The 20,230-nt window shown below is 42.4% G+C and overlaps 1 protein-coding gene across 2 annotated transcripts in view; it reads right to left on the minus strand.

The window, feature by feature from the left end:
* The window catches only part of FAM171A1 (family with sequence similarity 171 member A1), a 129,799-nt gene that overhangs the window by 14,597 nt on the left and 94,972 nt on the right, over positions 1–20,230 (minus strand). For both annotated transcript variants that reach the window (XM_015099598.4, XM_060396865.1), the window contains exons 4-5: positions 19,327–19,485; positions 14,591–14,767 (exon numbers count right to left, since the gene is read on the minus strand). In XM_015099598.4, the coding sequence (XP_014955084.3) occupies positions 14,591–14,767; positions 19,327–19,485 (336 nt within the window). The remainder of the gene's footprint in view (positions 1–14,590; positions 14,768–19,326; positions 19,486–20,230) is intronic.

Below are 20,230 nucleotides of genomic sequence, written 5' to 3' on the forward strand. Positions count from 1 at the left end.
AAGGGCATCTGTATTTAGCTATAACATGTTCCCTGGGTATTTTTAGGGCATATTTTGAGGAACAGATTTTTAAAAATAAATTTGATCCAAGCAACTGATTTTTTTTTTCTCCTTTAAACTTTAGCTGAGTGATCACAAGGCTTACTGAAACAAATTTTAGGAGACAGCAGTAATGGGAAGCTGTAAAGCTTCTGGCAGGGAGGGCTAGACAAAGTGTATGCCTTAAAAAGGTAGCCAGAAGTATTAGCATGCATAATAGCATTAATAAAATTTAATGAGAGAATTTTCAATTTACAATAGGTATATATAAATTCCCATAAAGTAGTATCAGAGTGGAGGCTAATTAAGTCCATATGGAGAGAAATTTTGTTCATTATCCACTAAATCTAACATTCATCTTGCAATTACATGTCAGATGGGGCTGGGTGAGGTACACAGTCCAGGATTTAGGAGGCATGGCCACTTATCGTCAGCATTAGAAGACTCATTCAAAACGAAGGGTGGCAGAAGAGAGTGAGGCGACAAGCATCTGGACAGATGTGGTAAGATGCTCTCGACCAGTGCTTTGTTCAAGAGCTTGGTATAGTGGAGATCTTGTTCAAATGCAGAGTCTGATTCAGTGGGTCTGGAGCAAATCATGAGATTTTGGAGTTTGAATAAACTCCCTGTCCAAGGATCACTCTTTGAATAGCAAAGCTCCACATTATCTGTACTTTTGTGGGTGTGGTGAATCTTTCAGAAAACCCTAGAACCATTTTCTACAATGTTGCCGGGGTGCATCAATTGGGTGGCCAGTACTTGAAGCAACTTCAGAAATATTTCTAATACACTTCATGAATAATCTAGTCACTTGTCAGACAGCCGATTGGAAGCTGACACACATCTGAGTTCACTCCATAGGCTGCAGCGCATGAAGGCTCAGTGCCTCTGAGTGAACTGGTTGCTGTAGGTGTGCCTAAATTGGTTCCAATCTGGTGACCTTTGTGTTGGCCATTTTTTTCTGCCCAGAATGTTCTTGACCCCCAAGACAGTCCCATGTTAGGTTCCTATGTGTCCTTGGCATCGCAGCTCAAATAGCACTCCTCCAAAGCCTCTGTCCAGCCAATCATTCTCCCTGACCACCCTGCTTAAATTAAACTGTCCTACAGCACTTACTTAATGCCAACAAAGTAAGCTGGTTCATTGTCTGTCTCCTCCATTCAGACCAAAACCTCACAATTACAGGTGCCTTCCTTGACTTGTCTGTCATTCAGTTGAGTTCAGTCGCTCAGTTGTCTCCAACTCTTTGTGACCCCATGGACTGCAACATGCCAGGCTTCCCTGTCCATCACTAACTCCTGGAGTTTACTCATACTCATGTCCATTGAGTTGGTGATGCCATCCAACCATCTCATTCTTTGTTGTCCACTTCTCCTCCCATTTTCAATCTTTCCCAGCATCAGGGTCTTTTCCAATGATCTTTGCATCAGGTAGCCAAAGTATTGGAGTTTCAGTTCAGCATCAGTCCTTCCAATGAATATTCAGGACTGATTTCCTTTAGGATTGACTGGTTGGATCTACTTTTAGTCAAGGGACTCTCAAGAGTCTTCTCCAACACCACAGCTCAAAAGCATCAATTCTTCAGCACTCAGCTTTCTTTACAGTCCAGCTCTCACACCCATACATGACCACTGGGAAAACCATAGCCTTGACTAGACAGACCTTTGTTGGCAAAGTAATGCCTATGTTTTTTAATATGCTGTCTAGGTTGGTTATAACTTTTCTTCCAAGGAGTAAGTGTCTTTTAATTTCATGGCTGCATTTTTTTTCCACCAAAAGCCTAGAACAGAGTAAAGTCTGGCACAAAGATGTTCACTATCTATTTGCTGTAATGAGGGAATTGTTCAGTTTTTTAAAAAGAGAACCCAAGAACAGAATTCCCCAGGAAATCTTTCAATATTTAAATGTTGGCAGCAAATTAAAACAAAACAAACAAATAAATGCCCCCAAATCAACTGTATGGGCCAAACAAAACATCTGGGAATGGATAGTTGCTCTGCATCTCCAGATCCAGTCCATTATTTTGTTAAGCCACATTAAGTCTTGGCATAGAAGCAGGAATGCACCAAAATCTGATATTCTAGAACAGGAAGAGGATTTAAAGCCTGAAGGAAATTGTGTTTTGAATCTCCCCTTCTCCATTCCTAGGATAACATATATGTGTACCAGGTACTTCCCTGTGCTGAATTTCAGCTTCTTTCTGATTAAGAAATAATGTAGGGTTGCTATTAAAACAGTGATGAAAAATGTTGGTTTGTGGTCCTACCTGTTTTACTAATGAATAAGCACAGCTGAGAATGAGTAGACAAAAAAACAAACAAAAAAAAAAAACAAACAAAAAAACACCAACAACTTTCCCCAACTGGTCCCCTCCAATTTCTTCCCCTCCAATTTAGGTGTATTTCAAACTGCTTATATGAAATGGCAAGTTGTAATGCAGTGATCAAACCCATGTCTCCTGCACTGGCAGGTGGAGTCTTAACCACTGGACCACCAGGGATGTCCTGGGTATTCAATTTAAAGATACTAAGGCTTCACTGTCCAGTACTCTTGCCTGGGAAATCCCATGGATGGAGGAACCTGGTAGGCTACAGTCCATGGGGCCGCTAAGAGTGGGACACGACTGAGCAACTTCACTTCTACTTTTCACTTTCATGCATTGGAGAAGGAAATGGCAACCCACCCCAGTGTTCTTGCGTGGAGAATCCCAGGGACAGAGGAGCCTGGTGGGCTTCTGTCTATGGGGTCGTACAGAATTGGACACGACTGACGCGACTTAGCAGCAGCAGCAGCAGCAGCAGCAGCAGCAGCAAAGCTTCACTGTACTTGTACGTTGTCTGTCTCCCTTATATCATGTTTTACACAAAATGCACAAACTAAATAGAACAATGATGATTATAATAATGATTAATACTTACAGGACACTTTACCCAGTACTACACACCACTGTAAGTGCTGCTCTCCATTCTCAACAATTTTATGAGATGGGAATGATAACTATTATTCTCATTTTATAGATGAGAAAACTGAGGCCCTCAGAGGTTAATGGACTTGCTCAAGACCCAGAGGAGCCAGTGTTTACATCCAAAATGTTTCAATTGCTGGGCTACACCCTGCCTGTATTCTATACACTCTTGCCAAATGCTGTACAACCAGTGCAATATCCTGACCTATGAAAAAGAATTTTACCTCTTAATTTCTCATTTCAGTGGAGATCACTGAAAACTGAAGCTATTTAAAAAAAAATACTTGGTTTTAAAATAAATGATGGCAGCTTTGCCTTCCTAATTATTTTTCACCCAGGCCAATCTCAGAACGAGTACATTACTAATAGATGTAGTGCTTCAAATCCAGGCCAAAAGACAGCAAAGCAAGAAGGTTCTGAGGATCCCAGGTAGTAGGGAGAATACACACCTGCCACAGATATAATCCACAAAGTAACTATTCTATAAGCGGTAATTAAGAGTTGACTACAACATATGACATTTTCTTTTAGGAGGAACATACTGATCTATATACACTCTGAGGCCACAAAGTAGGCAGCCATCATTTGTAAAACTTGCCAAAAATTGTTTCCATTCAACACCAGCATGAAAAGTTCTCCTATATAAACAGACCCTTTAGGAAAATTAAGTCTCTAAGGATAGGATTTTGAAACAAAAGTGGACCTGAGCTATATATGGCTATAATATAGCTAAAGTGATGGTATTGTTTTCTAAACTCTCATTTTTTTTGTTGTTGTGGGGGGGCGGGGCAGGCTACAAACACAAAAGGCTTAACAATTTTTAGGAATGGACTGATAGTATAAGAGTGTTTTTTTGAGTTGCTAGGCAACATCAGGAAACAAATGTCCATGTTCTGAGATCACTCAGCATTCGGTCTCCCTGTGGGCAGTGTATGCGTTCAACGGCCAGACTCCGTTCAACTCAGGCAACAGGAGTAGAACATCCCAACTGTGATGCTGATGATCTGGAGCAGCCAAAAGACACCAATCTGTGTCTCAAAAGCAGGTCACATTTTGCTGGCCACCTGGCAGCTGAGGTCTCCGGCCCAAGTTTTTGCTGGACTGGCATCATTCATCCAGATTAAGTCTTACACTTTTAACAGTTCTTTTCTGTTACTTCACTTCAATTAGCTTTCTCTGCAGGTAAATTACCTTTTTTCTTCCCACTATATATCTAAGGGAGCCTGATTCACTGGTATGGACAGTTTTTTAAAAACTGAAGTACAGTGGATCTGCAATGTTGTGCCCATCTCTGCTGCACAGCATAGTAACTCAGTTTTATACATGTGCACAATATATCTGAGAACATAGAGACTCTTTTCCTGAGAATTATTTCTTTGTTTCTAAGAGATCACCTTCATTGTGAGAAGACCCATTTCAGATGATCTTTCTCAAGGATATACTGACATTATACTTTAGCAGGTAAGTTCGCTTCTTTCTTTAATTCCCTTAACTATTGAGTCTGGTCTTTATGGAAAAAAATTATAAAGATGATATGCATGGTTGTAAAGTTAACATCACAGATGTAAATACATACTTAACTTTTAGAAACATGAATTCCTTTCTTTTGTTCTAACTTTTGCCCACACAGTGCCCTATGGCTCATTCTTGTCATTCAGTCACTACACCTGTCTGGCAACTTGCCACCTGCTATGTACGATGCATGGCTCACGGTATATACAGAAAAAGACACACCAGTAATATTTTCATTTTCTTTAAGTGACAAACAGAATATAGTGTTTGAAGAACTCCCATCCTTTTCTCCCCTTGAAAAACAATGAAATGTAACAAAATCCTAGATCTGTACTTTAAATCAAGCTCCATTGTCAGGGATAGGCTGGCCATGACTTACCTAAAAGGGCTAGTTCAATGAGCAACAGCATCAACAGTAAAGCTCACCATCTATGCAGAGACGAACCCACTACCGGCCAATTATGAGCGAGTATCGCTGAGTGCCTGATACGTATGCGCCATACGTGATAAGAAGCTGGTTCAGTAACCAGCATTTCTATAGCAACGCACACTGCTCTGCAGGCTGTGTTCTGGGAAGGCAGTTAAAACTGGATTCTGCAATGTAGCTTCATTGGAATCTGCTTTGATTTTTGTCACCTCATTAGAATGAGAGTATTCAAACCAAGTAACCCAAGTTATTATGAAACAGCAGCAATTTATCATAGAGAGGATCTTAAATCATGATTTCTCGGCCATGCAAGGTCAGTCGGTCACTTTCAGTTCAAACCACTGACCTGGTTTGCTTATTCATAAGTGACCATTCCCCAGGGCATCGAATCAGATTGCAGTCTGACCACCTGGGACATGGGGCAGCCATCTGCTGTCCCCGTTACGGGGTAAAGAGAGGAAATGCTGTAAAAACGAGCCAGCACACCATCTTTTACTGTCCCAAAAGCCTTGGCTAAGATGCATTCACCATGACCGACAAAACTGCATTTTCCCTACTGGGGAAGAAAAGCGGCTTCTTTCAAAGGTCAAACTGGCCCCTGAACATTCCTGATGAGGTTGCTATATCCCATCCCCTCAGACACACTTGCATACTCAGGCCCCAGGTCCTGGCACTGTACTGCTTTGCAAAAGAGACAGCATCATCAGAAGATCATGGGTTAAAGAAATCTGCTACTTTGTCAAAAGGAAAAGACGTACATCACTGAATACAGGCCCCACCTTGTACTGTAAATCAAATGGCATTTTAACAGGGCAGCTGCAGCAAAATCAGCACTGCCAGGAAATGCGGCAAAAGTTTTGACTCTAATGTATGCAAGTCAGGCTTTTTTAAAAAATCTTTTTTCCTGAGAGTCCACCCCAGTATCAACCAATTCATATTGTTGTAACATTTTAAACAAAATCCAACTGTTCTGCTGCTGCTGCTGCTAAGTCGCTTCAGTCGTGTCCAACTCTGTGCGACCCCATAGACAGAAGCCCACCAGGCTCCCCTGTCCCTGGGATTCTCCAGGCAAGAACACTGGAGTGGGTTGCCATTTCCTTCTCCAATGCAGCAAAGTGAAAAGTGAAAGTGAATTCGCTCAGTTGTGCCTGACTCGTAGCAATTCCATGGACCACAGCCCACCGGGCTTCTCCATCCATGGGATTGTCCAGGCAAAGAGTACGGGAGTGGGTTGCCATTGTCACCCTTATTTGAACATGTAGGTTAAAATATGGAGATGATAATTTATTTTTTTTAATGGGAAATTCTTTGCCTGCTACAAAACAAAACAAAACAAAACACCAAAAAAACCAACTGTCATTCAAGAAGAAAACTGTGAAAAACAGTAGCACCAAATCAAATCCACTCTAATGGTATTGGGAAGGGAGTGTCCCTAATATATGCTGGCGAGCACGTGGAGAAAAGGGAACCCTCCCACACTGTTGGTGGAAATGTAAGTTGGTGCAGCCACTATAGAGAACAGTATGGAGGTTCCTTAAAAGACTGAAAATAGAGCTACCAAATGATCCAGCATTCTTACTCCTGGACATATATCCAGAGAAAACCAAAATTTGAAAAAATATATGGACCCCAATGTTCACTGCAGCACGATTCACAATAGCCAAGACTTGGAAGCAACCTAGATGCCCAACAACAGATGAATGGATAAAGAAGATTTGTTTCAAATATACAACAGAATATTACCTGACCATAGAAAAGAATGAAATAATGCCATTTGCAACAACATGGAAGGGCCTAGAGATTATCATACTAAGGCCAAGTAAGTGAGACAAAGACAAATTATCATATTATATCACTTATATGTGGAATCTAAAAAAAAAGTAAGTAGGTACCTCTATGTTTCTCTCATGAGTAAACTTTCAGTTATCCAGCAGTCAGGAATGGAAGTAACTGAATTAGCATTAAAATGTATACTGCCCTATAACCAAGGTGTTATCACTAAGCATCAGCTGTCATTCGGGGTAAAGTGCTGGAAGGCTGCCTGGATAACAGGAAGTACAGTCTGACTGACTCAGGCACCCTGTTTGGCCCTGCAGATGGAGAATACACTTGCATTTTAATAATAAGTAGTAAGAGCTCCCCTATGGAATGCATCTTAGATCAGGTGTCACAAACTTTTTCTGTAACAGTCCAGATAGCAAATACTTTTCACTTTGTGGGAACAACTCTGTTGGTACAGGAAAAGCTCTCACAGACCAAACATGAACAAACAGGCATGGTTGTGTTCTAATGTTTTACTCCACTTGGGCTGCTGTAACAAAATTAACTGGATGACTTATAAACAACAGAAATGCACCTCTTCATTCTGGAGGATGCCAAGTCCAAGATCAAGGTGCTGGCTGATTCAGCTCTGGTGAGAGCTGGTTTCATTGGTTCACAGAGATGCCTTCTCAGTGTGTCCTCATATGCCGTGTCCTCACATGTGGAAGGGCCAAGGGAGCCCTCTGGGGCCCCTTTCATAAGGTGACTAATCCCATTAATGGGGGCTGCACCCTCATGACCTCCAAAGGCCCTACCTGGCTAATACCATCATCACTTTGGGTGTTAGGATTCTAACATATGAATTTGGGGAGAACACAAACATTCAGTCCATAGCACTCAATAGAATTTTATTCAGGGATGCATAGATTTCATATAATTTTCATGCGTCATTAGATACTCCTCTTTTGATTCTTTCTTCAAACATTTAAAAGTGTAAAAACCATTCTAAGCTTTCAGGCCATAGTTTGTTGACCCTTACTTATATGAGAAATTCTTAATGGATTCACAAGTTACTGTTTCTGGCTGTTAAACACTTTGAAATTCAAGTACTTTGATTTACCTGAAAAGTAGATCAATTAAAGTGTTAAACTGGTTTGAAATGATAATTGTATCTGAATTAATCATAAATAGTAGATAATTAGTAACTAGTGCTACATGCTTAAGATGTGTTCCTATTTTTTCCCTGATCTTATAATACTCTTGGAACTTTTCATTTAAATGCAATAATTTAATTTCTACTTAAATAATAACATTATGGATTATAATATAATAGTAGAAACACCCTTATGAAATATGCAGGCTTCTTCTATTCTAAAGAACATGTGACTTCTTTGAAATGTCCATCCAATCTTAAAGACAAAGTTTTCAGAAAACTTGTTCTAATTCATTTGATCACTTTTGAATGACTTTCCAAATGTTACCTTTTCAAACAATCTGTTGGAGCCTGGAATTCGGCAGTTAGAATTTTCACTGTATATGCTAAGTTAAAAAGACCATTTAAGTGGAACTAGATCAACCATACAATGAAGATTCTCAATGACTAAAGGCTCAATGCCATCGAGATTATTTCCAGAGAGGAAGTAGAGAATTGGATAACTTACTTTTTAGAGGCTTCATGACAATGCACATTTCTTTGTTTTCACTGATTTCTACAGTGTATTAATTTCCTTTTGCTCCTGTAATAAACAACCACAAACTCAGGGGCTTAAAACGACACAAGTGGGTCTTCTCTTATTTCTAGAGATCAGAAGCCTGAAATCGGTTTCACTGGACTTAAGTCAGAGGATCAGTAGGGCTGGTTGTCTCTGGAGACTGACGGAAGAATCCATTTAGTGCCTGTTTCCAGCTTCTCGTGGCTGCCTTTGTTCCTTGGCTTGTGGTCCCTTCCTCCATTTTCAAAGTGCATCCCTCCAGTTTCTGCTTCCATCATTATTTCGCCATCTCTGATTCCTCCTGCATCTTGCTTATAAGGACTGTTGTGATTATAGTGGATCCACGAGGATAATCCAGGAGAATTTCCTCATCTCAAGATTCTTAACTGAATCATGTCCGCAAAGTCCCTGTTCCATTTCAAGTCATACTCACAGGGTCCAGGGATTAGGATGTGGAGCTTTTTGGGGGAGGGGGCAATTTTCCAGTTTACCACAGACATCAAACAAAAAAATTTTAAATAAGCTTTTGATCTTTGTGATCTGTATACAAAATAAACTAATGAGAGCAAGGATGCTGCTTCTACAGACCTGTGCCATATTGTTATCATGAATCTGCGTATGACTCCCTACTGGAAGCATCACTGTATTAGGAACACAGCCTTTTATACCCCAGCCTTATTTATCTATATTCAAATACATCCATTCAGAAATGAAGAGGCGGGAAGAAGTAGAAGAAGCATAGCAGCAGGGATAGAAGCTCTAGGGCAGAGAAAATGCAATACAACTGTGTCTCCAGACAACCACTCAAAGCATCATTCTTTAAACATACAGATACAGATCTAAACATATATAGATACAGATATATAGATATATAAAGGTAAATTATATGTATAGAATCATCTTTATTATCAATGTTATAATATCTTAAACTGCTCTGAATCTTAAAATATCTAAATGCTCCTCTTCTGATTCAATCTTTCAGCAAACATTTTAGCTGGGTGCCTTGCAAGTGCCAGGGACTGTTCTGGATCATGAGGATTCGGAGATAAGGAAGACTCAATGAGGACACGGATAATGACTGAAACACTGTAAGGCCATGTTCTTACAGACTTCTAGTGCCACAGCTAACTGGACAACATGCTTAGGAGGGAGCAAATTATTGGTCGGAGGATGGAGAATGTAATTTGAGAGGAGAGACTCTGCTCATGCAATCATGCAGTGTGACAAGTGATGAGGGAGACCCAAGTACATCCAGGGAAGAGCAAACAATTTGGTGTGGGAGCAGTGGAGGGTGTGCAGGAGACAGTGGCTGAAAGTGAGCTGGAGAGCTGGGCGGGGGCAGCTCTGAAGATATCTGTGTGTGTGCTAATGAGTGTGGACAGCCTTATGATGAGTAGCTCTGAGACGCTCTCATGTGGCAAAGGGTCTGTGGTTCTGACAGACAACCCAGCAGCAGCCCAGAAGCCCTGGTAGAGGGAAGGAGAGTGGCAGACAGGCAGACAGCTGCAGGAACTGGTCAGAAAGAAGGCAGAGTCTGTACCCAGACAGAGGTTAACGAAGGAGATGAGAAGGTGGGTTGAAGAAACACTGATCTGACATCAGCACGACCTTGCAAAGGACCAGACATGGCTGCCAGTGGTGCAGGGAGGTGAAGCAAAAGAATAAATGAGGGGAGGTGAACGTCCCTCTGGGCTCTCAATGCAGGCGGGCCTGGTTTGATCCCTGGTCAGGGAGCTAGATCCCACATGCTGCAAAGAAGATTCTGCATGCTGCAACTAAGACCTGGAACAGCCAAATAAATAAAAACTAAATAAATAAATATTTAAAAAAGAATAAATTGGGGGTAACTCTGAGGTTTCTACTGGTACGTGGTACCTTTAACAAAGAGAGGAAACACAGAAATGAACGGGGTAAAGGCAGAAGCGTACCTGTCTGTTACAGGCACATGAATCTGAGTTTCCTGTAGAATATCTAAAGACAGATGTCTAATAGACAGTCAGGAACACAGATCAGAGAGCAGACCTGGGTGCAGAGGGCTGTGGGAGTATGAGAAGTGGGAGGATGCAGCCCCAGTGACTGCATATAAAGCGAATTAGGAGCTGGGCCCAGAGCAGAGCCCATATGGCAGGAGAGGAGGGCCCTGGGGGACACTGAGTCAGAGAGCCAGGGAGGTGGGCCTTCCTGCCTAGAGGAAAAAGAAATCCTCTAATGCTTCAGAGACATAAATGGGATGCAGAGGTCCCTTGACTCCACAATCAGGCAGCTGCTGCTGAGTATCATGACTGTGGTTTCAGGAGACTAGGAGTCAGAAGTAGGACTGAAGTGAGTGAGAAGTGGGAGCAGCATGTGGACAACAATCCTTCAAGAAATCTGGGCTAACTAGGACTTCCCTGGTGGTCCAGTGGTTGAGAGCCTGCCTTGCAATGCAGAGGACGTGAGTTCAATCTCTGGTCAGGGAACTAGGATCCCACATGCTGTGGAGCAACTGCTGAGCCCATGCCCCTAGCTACTGAGCCCATGCGCTGTAACCAGAGTCTGTGGGCCACAGTGAAAAATCCCACATGACACAACAAGAATCCTTCACGCTGTAACTAAGACCCAACACAGCCAGGTATGTAAATAATAAAAACTGGGCTAACAAGAATCTGGAAAAAAGTGGTCTAGATGTCATGGTTCGAGAAGCCCTTCTGCAGAGTAGTAAAGAAACCCTTATCTTTGTTTACTGAATACACTTTTAAGGTGTACTATGTCCCAGGCACTGAACTAAGCTTCTTACAAATATTAACTCATTATTCCCTGGGGAGGTAAACTTGATGTGTCAACTAGGTCACAGCACTCAATATTTGATCAAACATGCCTGGAGGTTGCTCTGAAGGTAGTTTTTAAATGAAATTAACATTTAGGTCAGTAGATTTAAATCAATTGATTGAGTAGATTATGCTTTCTGTAGGTGGGCCTCATCTAATTAGTTGAAGGCCTTAAGAAAAAGGTAGACCTCCCCCAAGCAAGAGGAAATTCTGCCAGCATATGGCCTTTTGGACTCAAATCGCAACATTAGTGTTTCTCTGGGTCTCCAGCCCATCCTTCAGATTTTGAACTTGCCAGCCTCTTCAAGTGTATCAGCCAGTTTCATAAAAGAAATCTCTCTCCCTCACAGAGACACACACAGACACAGACACAGACACACACACACACACACACACAGGCACACACATAACACACCCACCCACATACCCACATCCTATTGGTTCTGTTTCTCTGGAGTACTCTGACAAATAAAGACACTCTCCATAACATTAGGTACTATTATTATTCCCATCTCACATTTGAGAAGACTATGGCACAGAGGGGTTATGTAACTTGGCCAGGATCACACAGCCAATAGCTAAGCAGAACTGAAATTCTAATCCATTGTGCCTCCGAGTCCTTGCTCTTAACCACACGCTCTACTTTGGAGCACTGCTGTGACGTGTTGGGGACCAACCTGGGTGGACAATGGTGAGAAGGAGAACATACAAGGAACTAAGAGCCTCAGGCAAAACACATACTGTACAAGTGCGGAAACAGGACAGGTACTTGGCCTGAGGTGGGCCTCAGCATTTCCCAAATGGCAGATCCAGGGCTTCAGGAGGCAAAACGCAAGCTTTCCCCTCTCCTTCTACCTTCTGTCCCGGCTTCATCATCCACATCTTTCCCTCCCTTCAGAACTCCTGTCTTCCTCAGGGGTTCCCTCAAGTCACTTTCTCATGGGAGCCCAGGACTCCTTACATCCTGACCAGGAGCACGTGACTCAGTCTCCAAGCCATGCAGAAGGCACACCAGTGACAAAGTGCCCACATGACCCAGCGCCACGCGTCCATGTGTCAGGATGATCCTCCTAACAATGTCAAGGTTGGTGCATCTCGTAAAGCCACGGAATTCAATACAAGTAATTACGCAGTCTGTTAGTAAGTGTTTGGAAGACGAAACAAAAGCAACATAAAACAAACCACATCCCCTGCAAACTCTAGAAAGCCCAACAAGCATTTAATTCCAAATATAAATTCCTAGAACTAGAATTTGACTACTCAAAGAATTAGGTGTCTTTGAAAATACATTTGATACCAAAAATCTCCTAAGAATTTGTATGCATGGTCTAACAATTTAAAACTCTGAATTACGTTATCTGAAAACTTGTCTTTTCAAGTTTTACTTTCATGAGATTGAGAAACCAATGGGGTATAAGGTCCAATGTGCTGTTAAAATCCTAAACACAAGCATGTACTCCTTCCCGTAATCTTACTACAAATGTCAACTGTAAAACTTTCTGGAGGAAAAGTCATAAATACATATTAAAAGCTTTAGAGTTTTGTACTTTTTGAAGTCAGCAATTCTTCTTTTAAAATTTTATCCTAAGGAAATAATCATGGCCATATACAAAGATTTAGCTACAAAGACATTCATTCCAGCACTGGTAAGAATAGTAATTTTTTTTTCTAATTGTAGGAGGTTGAGCAACTGAATTATGACAAATATACAAGGGTATACTATGCAATATTAATACTGACATTGCAGAGTAACCATTGCTATGGAATAATAATGCCAGGGAAAGATGTTCATGATCACACATGCTTTTTAAAGGCAAGTTATAGAACAGTACATAGCATATAATCCCCTTCATGTTAAATGTGTATCTTTGGTAGGCAGCCTCTAAGAGGGCCCATGATGCCTACTTCCGCTGTTCATCCACCTGAGTGGTGTTCCTTGTATTGGAACAGCACTGGGCTCTGTGACTACCAGCATATGGAAAGAAGGAAGAAGAGGCCACTTTGACCTTTGGTGACAAAAGACCTAAAGTCACCTAATGGTGACTTTCATTTTGCTCCTTTGCCCCTTTGTTTGTTGCTGTTATTGTTGAGTTTATGCAACTCTTTTGTGACCCCATGGGCTATAGCCCATCAGGCTACTCTGTCCATGGGATTTCCCAGGCAAGAATACTGGAGTGGGTTGCCATGCCTTCCTCCAGGAGATCTTCCCTACCCAAGGATCGAACCCGTGTCTCCTGCACTGGCAGGTGGATTCTTTACCGCTGAGCCACCTGAAATCTTGTACCTTTTGTTTGTCAATTTCTCTTGGCTCACTTGCTCCACAGCTCAGTGGAACCAAGCTGTCACGGTGTGAGTGGCCCTGTGGGGATGCCCACGTGGCAAGGCACTGAAGCCTCTGGCCACCAGCCAGTGAGGATCTGATGCCTGAAAGCACACTGGTAGCCCCTGCTGGATCCTGAGACGAGCTGGCTGGCAGCCTGACTGCAACCTTGCTCAAGACCTGACTCGGAACCACCCAGCTCAGCTGCGCCTGGGTTCCTGACTCTGGGATCCTGACTCCCTGAAATGGTGATGTTCACTGTTGTGTAAAGCTGCTGAGTTTTAGGGCTGTCTGTTATGACGCAAAAGATAACCAATATACATGTGCATAGTGCAATGGCTGGAAGGAAATGCAGGCTCATCTCCAAGATACTGTGGGTTCAGATCCAGGCCTATTGTACTATATTAAACATCACAACAAAGAGAGTCACAAGAAGTTTTGGTTTCCCAGTGTGTTAAAGGTTCTGTTACACTATACTTTAGTCAATTAAGTATGCAGCAGCATTATGCCTAAAAAAGCTAATGTACCTATTTAAATTAAGAAATACTTTATTGTGAAAAATGCTTACCATCATCTGACAACACACAGTTGCCACAAATGTTCAATTTGTAAAAAATGCAGTATCTACAAAGTGCAATAAAGCGAAGGCTGCTTGTAATCCAAAATATGATAAGTAGGTTTCTCTAGGTGATTTTTAGTTTCTTTTTTTGTGTAATATTGGCACTGTTTTCTTCCTTTTTCAAAACACAGAAAAAAGAAAACCATAAGACCAAGAGAGATTATGGGATCTTCTAAAGAATAAAAGGATAAAAGATTAGGAGAGGTAATTCAAGTCTAATAACCTTTAAAGATTCTTCTCAAGCAAGCAAATTAGCTTAAGCGTGGAGAAAAAAAAAGGTGTAAGCTTTACCCACTAGAAACCATGCAAAGCGCCGTGAGCAGCAGCATTCAATAACTTCAAGGAAGAGACTAGCAGAGGCTTCTTAAAAGGGAAATTGAACAGTCATGAAGTCCACTAGCCGATCGTTGGCACAGGAGTTTGCTTACCCAGTTTCTGGTCAAACCGCCACGCCGTAACATAGGCATTGTGCCTCAGACTGCTCTGTGTGGCCAGGGGCACGGTGACATAAATGGGGCCATCCACCAGCACCGGCGTTCCATCACTGCTGAGCAAGTGGACGCTGACGGCTGTGACGGGGGTTAGGTCGTACCTGGTGCTGTTTCCTGGAAGCAAGAAGCAGTCTCCATCACATGCACACACAGGACCCAGGTGGGGCTGCAGAAACCGTTTACAGAAAAATGTAACGGCTAACATCTACAAGGATTGGGCCTCCTACAAACCAGGGACTGCATTCAGTATCTTATATGCACAGTCCTCACCGTGACGTCCTAAGGTAGGTAAAAATCCCCATTTTACACATAAACAAACTGAGGCTCAGAGATGGGAGTCATGGAAACAGGCCCATAGGTAGACATTAGTGTGTGGTAGGGCTGAGATCCAAGTTCAGGTCTGTCCATTCTAACCACTGCCCTGTGCTTTCAAAAGGAGTTTCAAAATGGAAGGGGGACTGTCTGTACTGGGAGAGAAGGTATGTGTGTGAAACCCTGAAATCAACTTCTCTACAAAGCGAGCCCTGTACACATGTTAATTACTTGGCAGATCACCACAGTGGAACCAAATGTTTTAAATCAGAGACTGCTTTTAAAAAATAAGAAAAAAAAAAAAGAATGAATTTCTTCAAGGAGTACTTCAAAATATTAACTTCTACTAAAAGGACACTATTGAAAACTTGCACTTGAAATATTTATGAGTTATTTTGGTTGCCATTGTTATTTTGATCTGTTTAAAAGGAATTTAATATACCAATTATTCTACATTAGAGGCCTTTTCTCCAAGCCAATGGTTTAATGACTATCTACTTTACAGATAAATTGGGGAATGCTTATGAAAGTGGTATTATATTTATACACTTAAGGGATCCATTTGAGAAGAATTTTTCTCCAGTGAAATATAATTATCATACAAAATGTATTTGGTCATAATTTAAAATCTTCCCTTGAATACAATGAAAACACACTGATAGAAAAATTTAAGCTACATTAGAACATAATTTATAGGATTTCTTATTAAGCTCCTTATATACCTATCTACTTATCAATTAACTACCTGAGTTAATGCAAACCTCCAGTTAGGACTAAATTTAAACATTTAAAACAAATCTAGTGAATTTGAGAGTTTCAACAACCAGTGGTAGCTAACCTCTTTGCAGAGCAATTTCTATCACATCCATCTCTGTTTTCCAATGAAAAAAAAAGGGATGGAGATGATTTCATCAAAAGGTCCACATCGGAAGCATTGATTTAAGTTCTGAAATCTTTTAACCTGACCACTTCATTGTAGGATGAAGAGAAACAAAACGCAGAATTCACCATCTTTTTTTGTCACAACATCCTGTGGACAGAGGACCGAAATGTATCCATTGCCCAAAGGCGACACAGAAGCCGAGCCAGATCTCTCTAGGCTCTGCTGAACTCTCCAGATGAGACAGGACTTAAAGACAGATTCATGACCTGATTTTATATAAGCAACTTACAGATAATGTTTCCAGTTAGGTAATGCTGCTTCTTTTTTAAAAAAAAAAAAATTAAAAAGTTTTTTTGAATGTGGACCATTTTAAAAGTCGTTATTGGATTTGTTACAATATTGCTTCTGGTTTTTTTTTTTAATTGCTTTTTTTGTTTGTTTGGCTTTTTGGCCATGAGGCACGTGGGATCTTAGCTCCCTGATCAGGGGTCGAACCCACACCGCCCGCATTGGAAGATGAAGTCTTAACCACTGGACCACCAGGGAAGTCCCCAAGGCTGCTTCTTTCATTAAAACGCCAGGCCGGAAGCAGCAGGGAGAGCAGAAAAGTACTCCACTCTCACCCTCCATCCTTAACACTGCCTCTTGATTCTTAGAAATGGCATCCCCTTTTGAGTCTTCGTTTCCTATAATCTTGCATATCCCCGGCCCAGGAAGCCCGAGTCCTAGACCAGATCTGCCACCAACTAATTATGCGGCCTTCCGCAAGTCACTTCACTCTTCTGGGGTCCGCTGCTCTGAGCTGCAAAGCTAAGGAGGCTGGACTAGATGCTTTCTTATGAATCTATAGAAAGAAACAAACTGTACTATAAACATTCCAAAGTAAGATGAGCACTGAAGAAAGAGGCATACTTGTGTACTACTAGGTGCATGTGATTTAGCATTCGTTAGAAAGTTCTCTGTTCAAAGACGTGGCAGGCAGTTATATCTGCTTTCTTGAGGGCTCTCTCCTCTCTCAGTGCTTCCACTCGACAGCTTCCAAAAGGACTCTCGACCCTCCCATTTTCTTTATTCTGGAACCGCTCATGCTTTGAAGGGCTACACGGTTTACCTTCCAGCCCTTCTTATGAGACTGCAACTTCTTACAAAACACTGAGTTCTCTATACAAGGACTCTCTCCTTCTTGATGTTCCATCTTGATATTACCTGACTCCCATCACATCCCAATAAAGACAAGCAAAAGCAGCACCTCAGGACCAAGCTAGGAGGCCACCGACTCATCACTTAGAACAAAAGCGGTTTTGCCCAGATAGCATCCAAAGTTCTGTTTGGCTTTGCACATTAGTCATATTACTGACTCCTCTCTGTCTTCCTGGAGTTGCCAGAAGTAATTTCTTAAAAACCCTTGAGAACATCACAGAGCAGGTCTGGGCTTTCTTAGCAACCACAGGGGAAGCATGAGGCTGTGAGGATGTACGGGGAAGAGAAAGTGAGGAAGCAACTGAAAGCTCCACGTGGCTGTATTTCTACAACTCTGGAAACTCTTTCAAAGTGGGGGCAGGGATAAACAACCCCCCTTAGGGGTTGGGAAGGACACACCAGGGAAGCCAGTCATTCTCCAGTCACACTTATAGTCTCTGTTTACTTCACTGAATTCTACTGATAACTTGCCATCTCATGGATTAGTGTGGTCCAGGCACTCACACTAAGTTGAAATCTCTTAGATGCATTTTATAAAACAGGAGGCAAAGGTGGGGCAAAAGAGAAGCCCCAGTTGATGGGCTGCTGGGGTGCTAAGTGGACACCATGATGGTGGCTGCCTTTCCTGGGAGGAGGCCTGATTCTTCCTAGGTCAACTGGCCAGTTATTTCAGTGGAAAACAAGCTGAATATAACCTTCCAAAGACTTTCTCTCTTCCCTCTGAAATAACAGGGTGATTTTAAAATAAAACAACTCCTCTAAAATCAATTGTCCTATGTCTTCTCTCTACCTTACCGTCATCTTGCATTTTATAATTTATTCAAGACATCTTGGAATTGGGGCACAGAAAAATGACTGAGGTTATCCTGCCAACTTCGGGGTTTTATGATGGAGGCTGGATTGGAGGTTTCATGATGGCCTCAGATTATCATGTTCCCTGAAATAGTACTTCCCTCCCAGGCCTATCCATTTAAATGAAAAGTCAACTTTTTTCCCCAACAATATTCACTTAAGATGAACACCATGCAACTCTTCTGGGTGTTGGTGATTGACTATTTATTGCATCATTATCACACAAACATTCAAGGAAGAAGAAACATTTCTCAAAACAGGTGCCACAGAGGGAAGAAGAGCGGGTAACAAATCACCAGGTGACCTTGCACTGTAACCAGACATTTATCCAAATTCTACAAAATGGATCATATGTTGCATGGATGAAAAGCTTTTGCAGGATGATCAGTTTCTGTAAAGCACTAGACAATTAGGCGAAATTCAATCAAAGCGTCCCTGGGAAATACAGCAACGTACTCACCTCATGGGATTCAACCCAGAACAGCCTTTGTTTTTCAAGTTTATGCTGTGACTCATGTAAAGTATTGGGGAAAGGAAAGGGGGAGACAAGAAAATGACTCAGGAATTGAGACTCCACCACCCTCTGTTCAGCAGAAGGAGGAACGGGGACCACGTTAGCATGGAGTTCTCTTGAGTGCAAATGGAGGTAAAAGGCGGTCTTTCACTGATAAGGAATTATTACCTATTTTCTGACTGGTAGCTTTTTGTTCTGTGATCTTTGAGTACTGTGAGTCCTGCCAGCATAGGGTGAGAATGACTGAGTGGACTTATGGATCTGCCAGGAGATGATTCAAAATCAACTATAAAGCCTGAACACTTCGCCGAGTGGAAGGCAGAAAGAGCAAGCTTGGAGAAAGGGAGGCTGTGGAAAAGGCTGGATGGACTCAGCTCTTGCAGTCCAGAATCTCCCTGCCCCGAAGTACTCCACGTGCTGGTGGCTGGGGGCACTGCTGTGCTCCTCTGGGAATCAGATTCAATGCCACCCACCCTTCCCCTTCCAGCTGTGACATGTGGCGAGTGGTGTGTACATCTCTGCACAGCTGGGCAGGCTGCTCCACCAAAAATGTTCCAGGGGCAAGTGGAGCGAGGTTGAAAACAGAACAGAAAACCTCCAACTCTGATCTGACACTTGAAAAATTCAATGAAAAGAACTTCTGGGAATTAAATAAATTTAGGCAGCCAAAGGAGAGCTCAGAGAGGGTGCTTAAGGCAACTGGTCCCAGCAGAAAGGTTCAGCGATTCAAATTCCTGAAAATTCAACCCCGCAGTGGTGCAGACTAAATTCCTTAAATGACGGTTTCAGTGTACCAGAACTTATAGACAGATCTCCCCCTTCTGCATGTCTGGTCCTTCACTTAGAAAGATACAAACACCTATAAAAGATGCAAACACAGATTCCCCCTGCAGAAGACAGATAGATTATTACCTGTTCCGTTTCCATCTAATCCTCGCAAATAAGGAAAGCCGTCCACCTCGGAGGGAGAGCTGGCGGCCGTGAGAAAGGCGGTCAGGTCACTGTAGCTGGTGTTCTCTGGCAGCCGCAGGGCTCTTCTCTGGAAATGTACTCGAGGCTGTGGCCGGGCACCTGCAGATATGAACCTCTGGGTTACCTCCTGGAGAAGCGGTTTCTGTTTTTAGAAAATGCAAACCCCGGAGAGGCTCCTCTAAGGTTTCAGCGTGGCTCCCCCGCCCCCACTCCACCCCACATCCCTTCTCATGGCCCATTCACGCGGGGCACAGAGATGTGACAACATGCTATTATGGGGACAGAAATAATAGCCCATTGTCACGTCTGCTTTGACACAGGATGTTATTTAGGTTTTTCACAAAAAGCTCTATTTGTGAGCAGTCTTTTCACTGCCCAGTCTTGGTCTATGGGTAGGGGTATCGTTTTGGGAAAGAGAGTCTACATAAGTGAAATGAGTAGATGGCAATTAACATCTTGAAACACACAAGGCAAGAGAAATCCTTTGAGACTGTTACAAACATATTCTTAGCCTTCCTAGTAAAATCTGGTCTAAGTGCATAGACCACGCTGGAGCAGAGCAGGCGGCAGATGTGCCGCTGGACAAGAAACGCAAACAAGAACACACAGTGAAATGTCTCTTGGCCTTCCGTCTACTCTGGTGGGTGCATCCAACTCCTGACTATTATGTTACAGATTTTATGATGAGCCTCTTGAACGGATGTGAGAACTACTCCTTCCAGGAAACCCTGTGGAGAAGGACGGCTTGAGCCAACAGCCCCGTTAGACAGTTACCTTGTGACACCATCCGCAGTTTGACTTTGCTCCAGATCTTGTTTTGACTGTAAAACCTGAACCCGTTTTT

The sequence above is a fragment of the Ovis aries genome, chromosome 13 (genome assembly GCF_016772045.2).
Source record: "Ovis aries strain OAR_USU_Benz2616 breed Rambouillet chromosome 13, ARS-UI_Ramb_v3.0, whole genome shotgun sequence".
Lineage (NCBI taxonomy): Eukaryota > Metazoa > Chordata > Mammalia > Artiodactyla > Bovidae > Ovis > Ovis aries.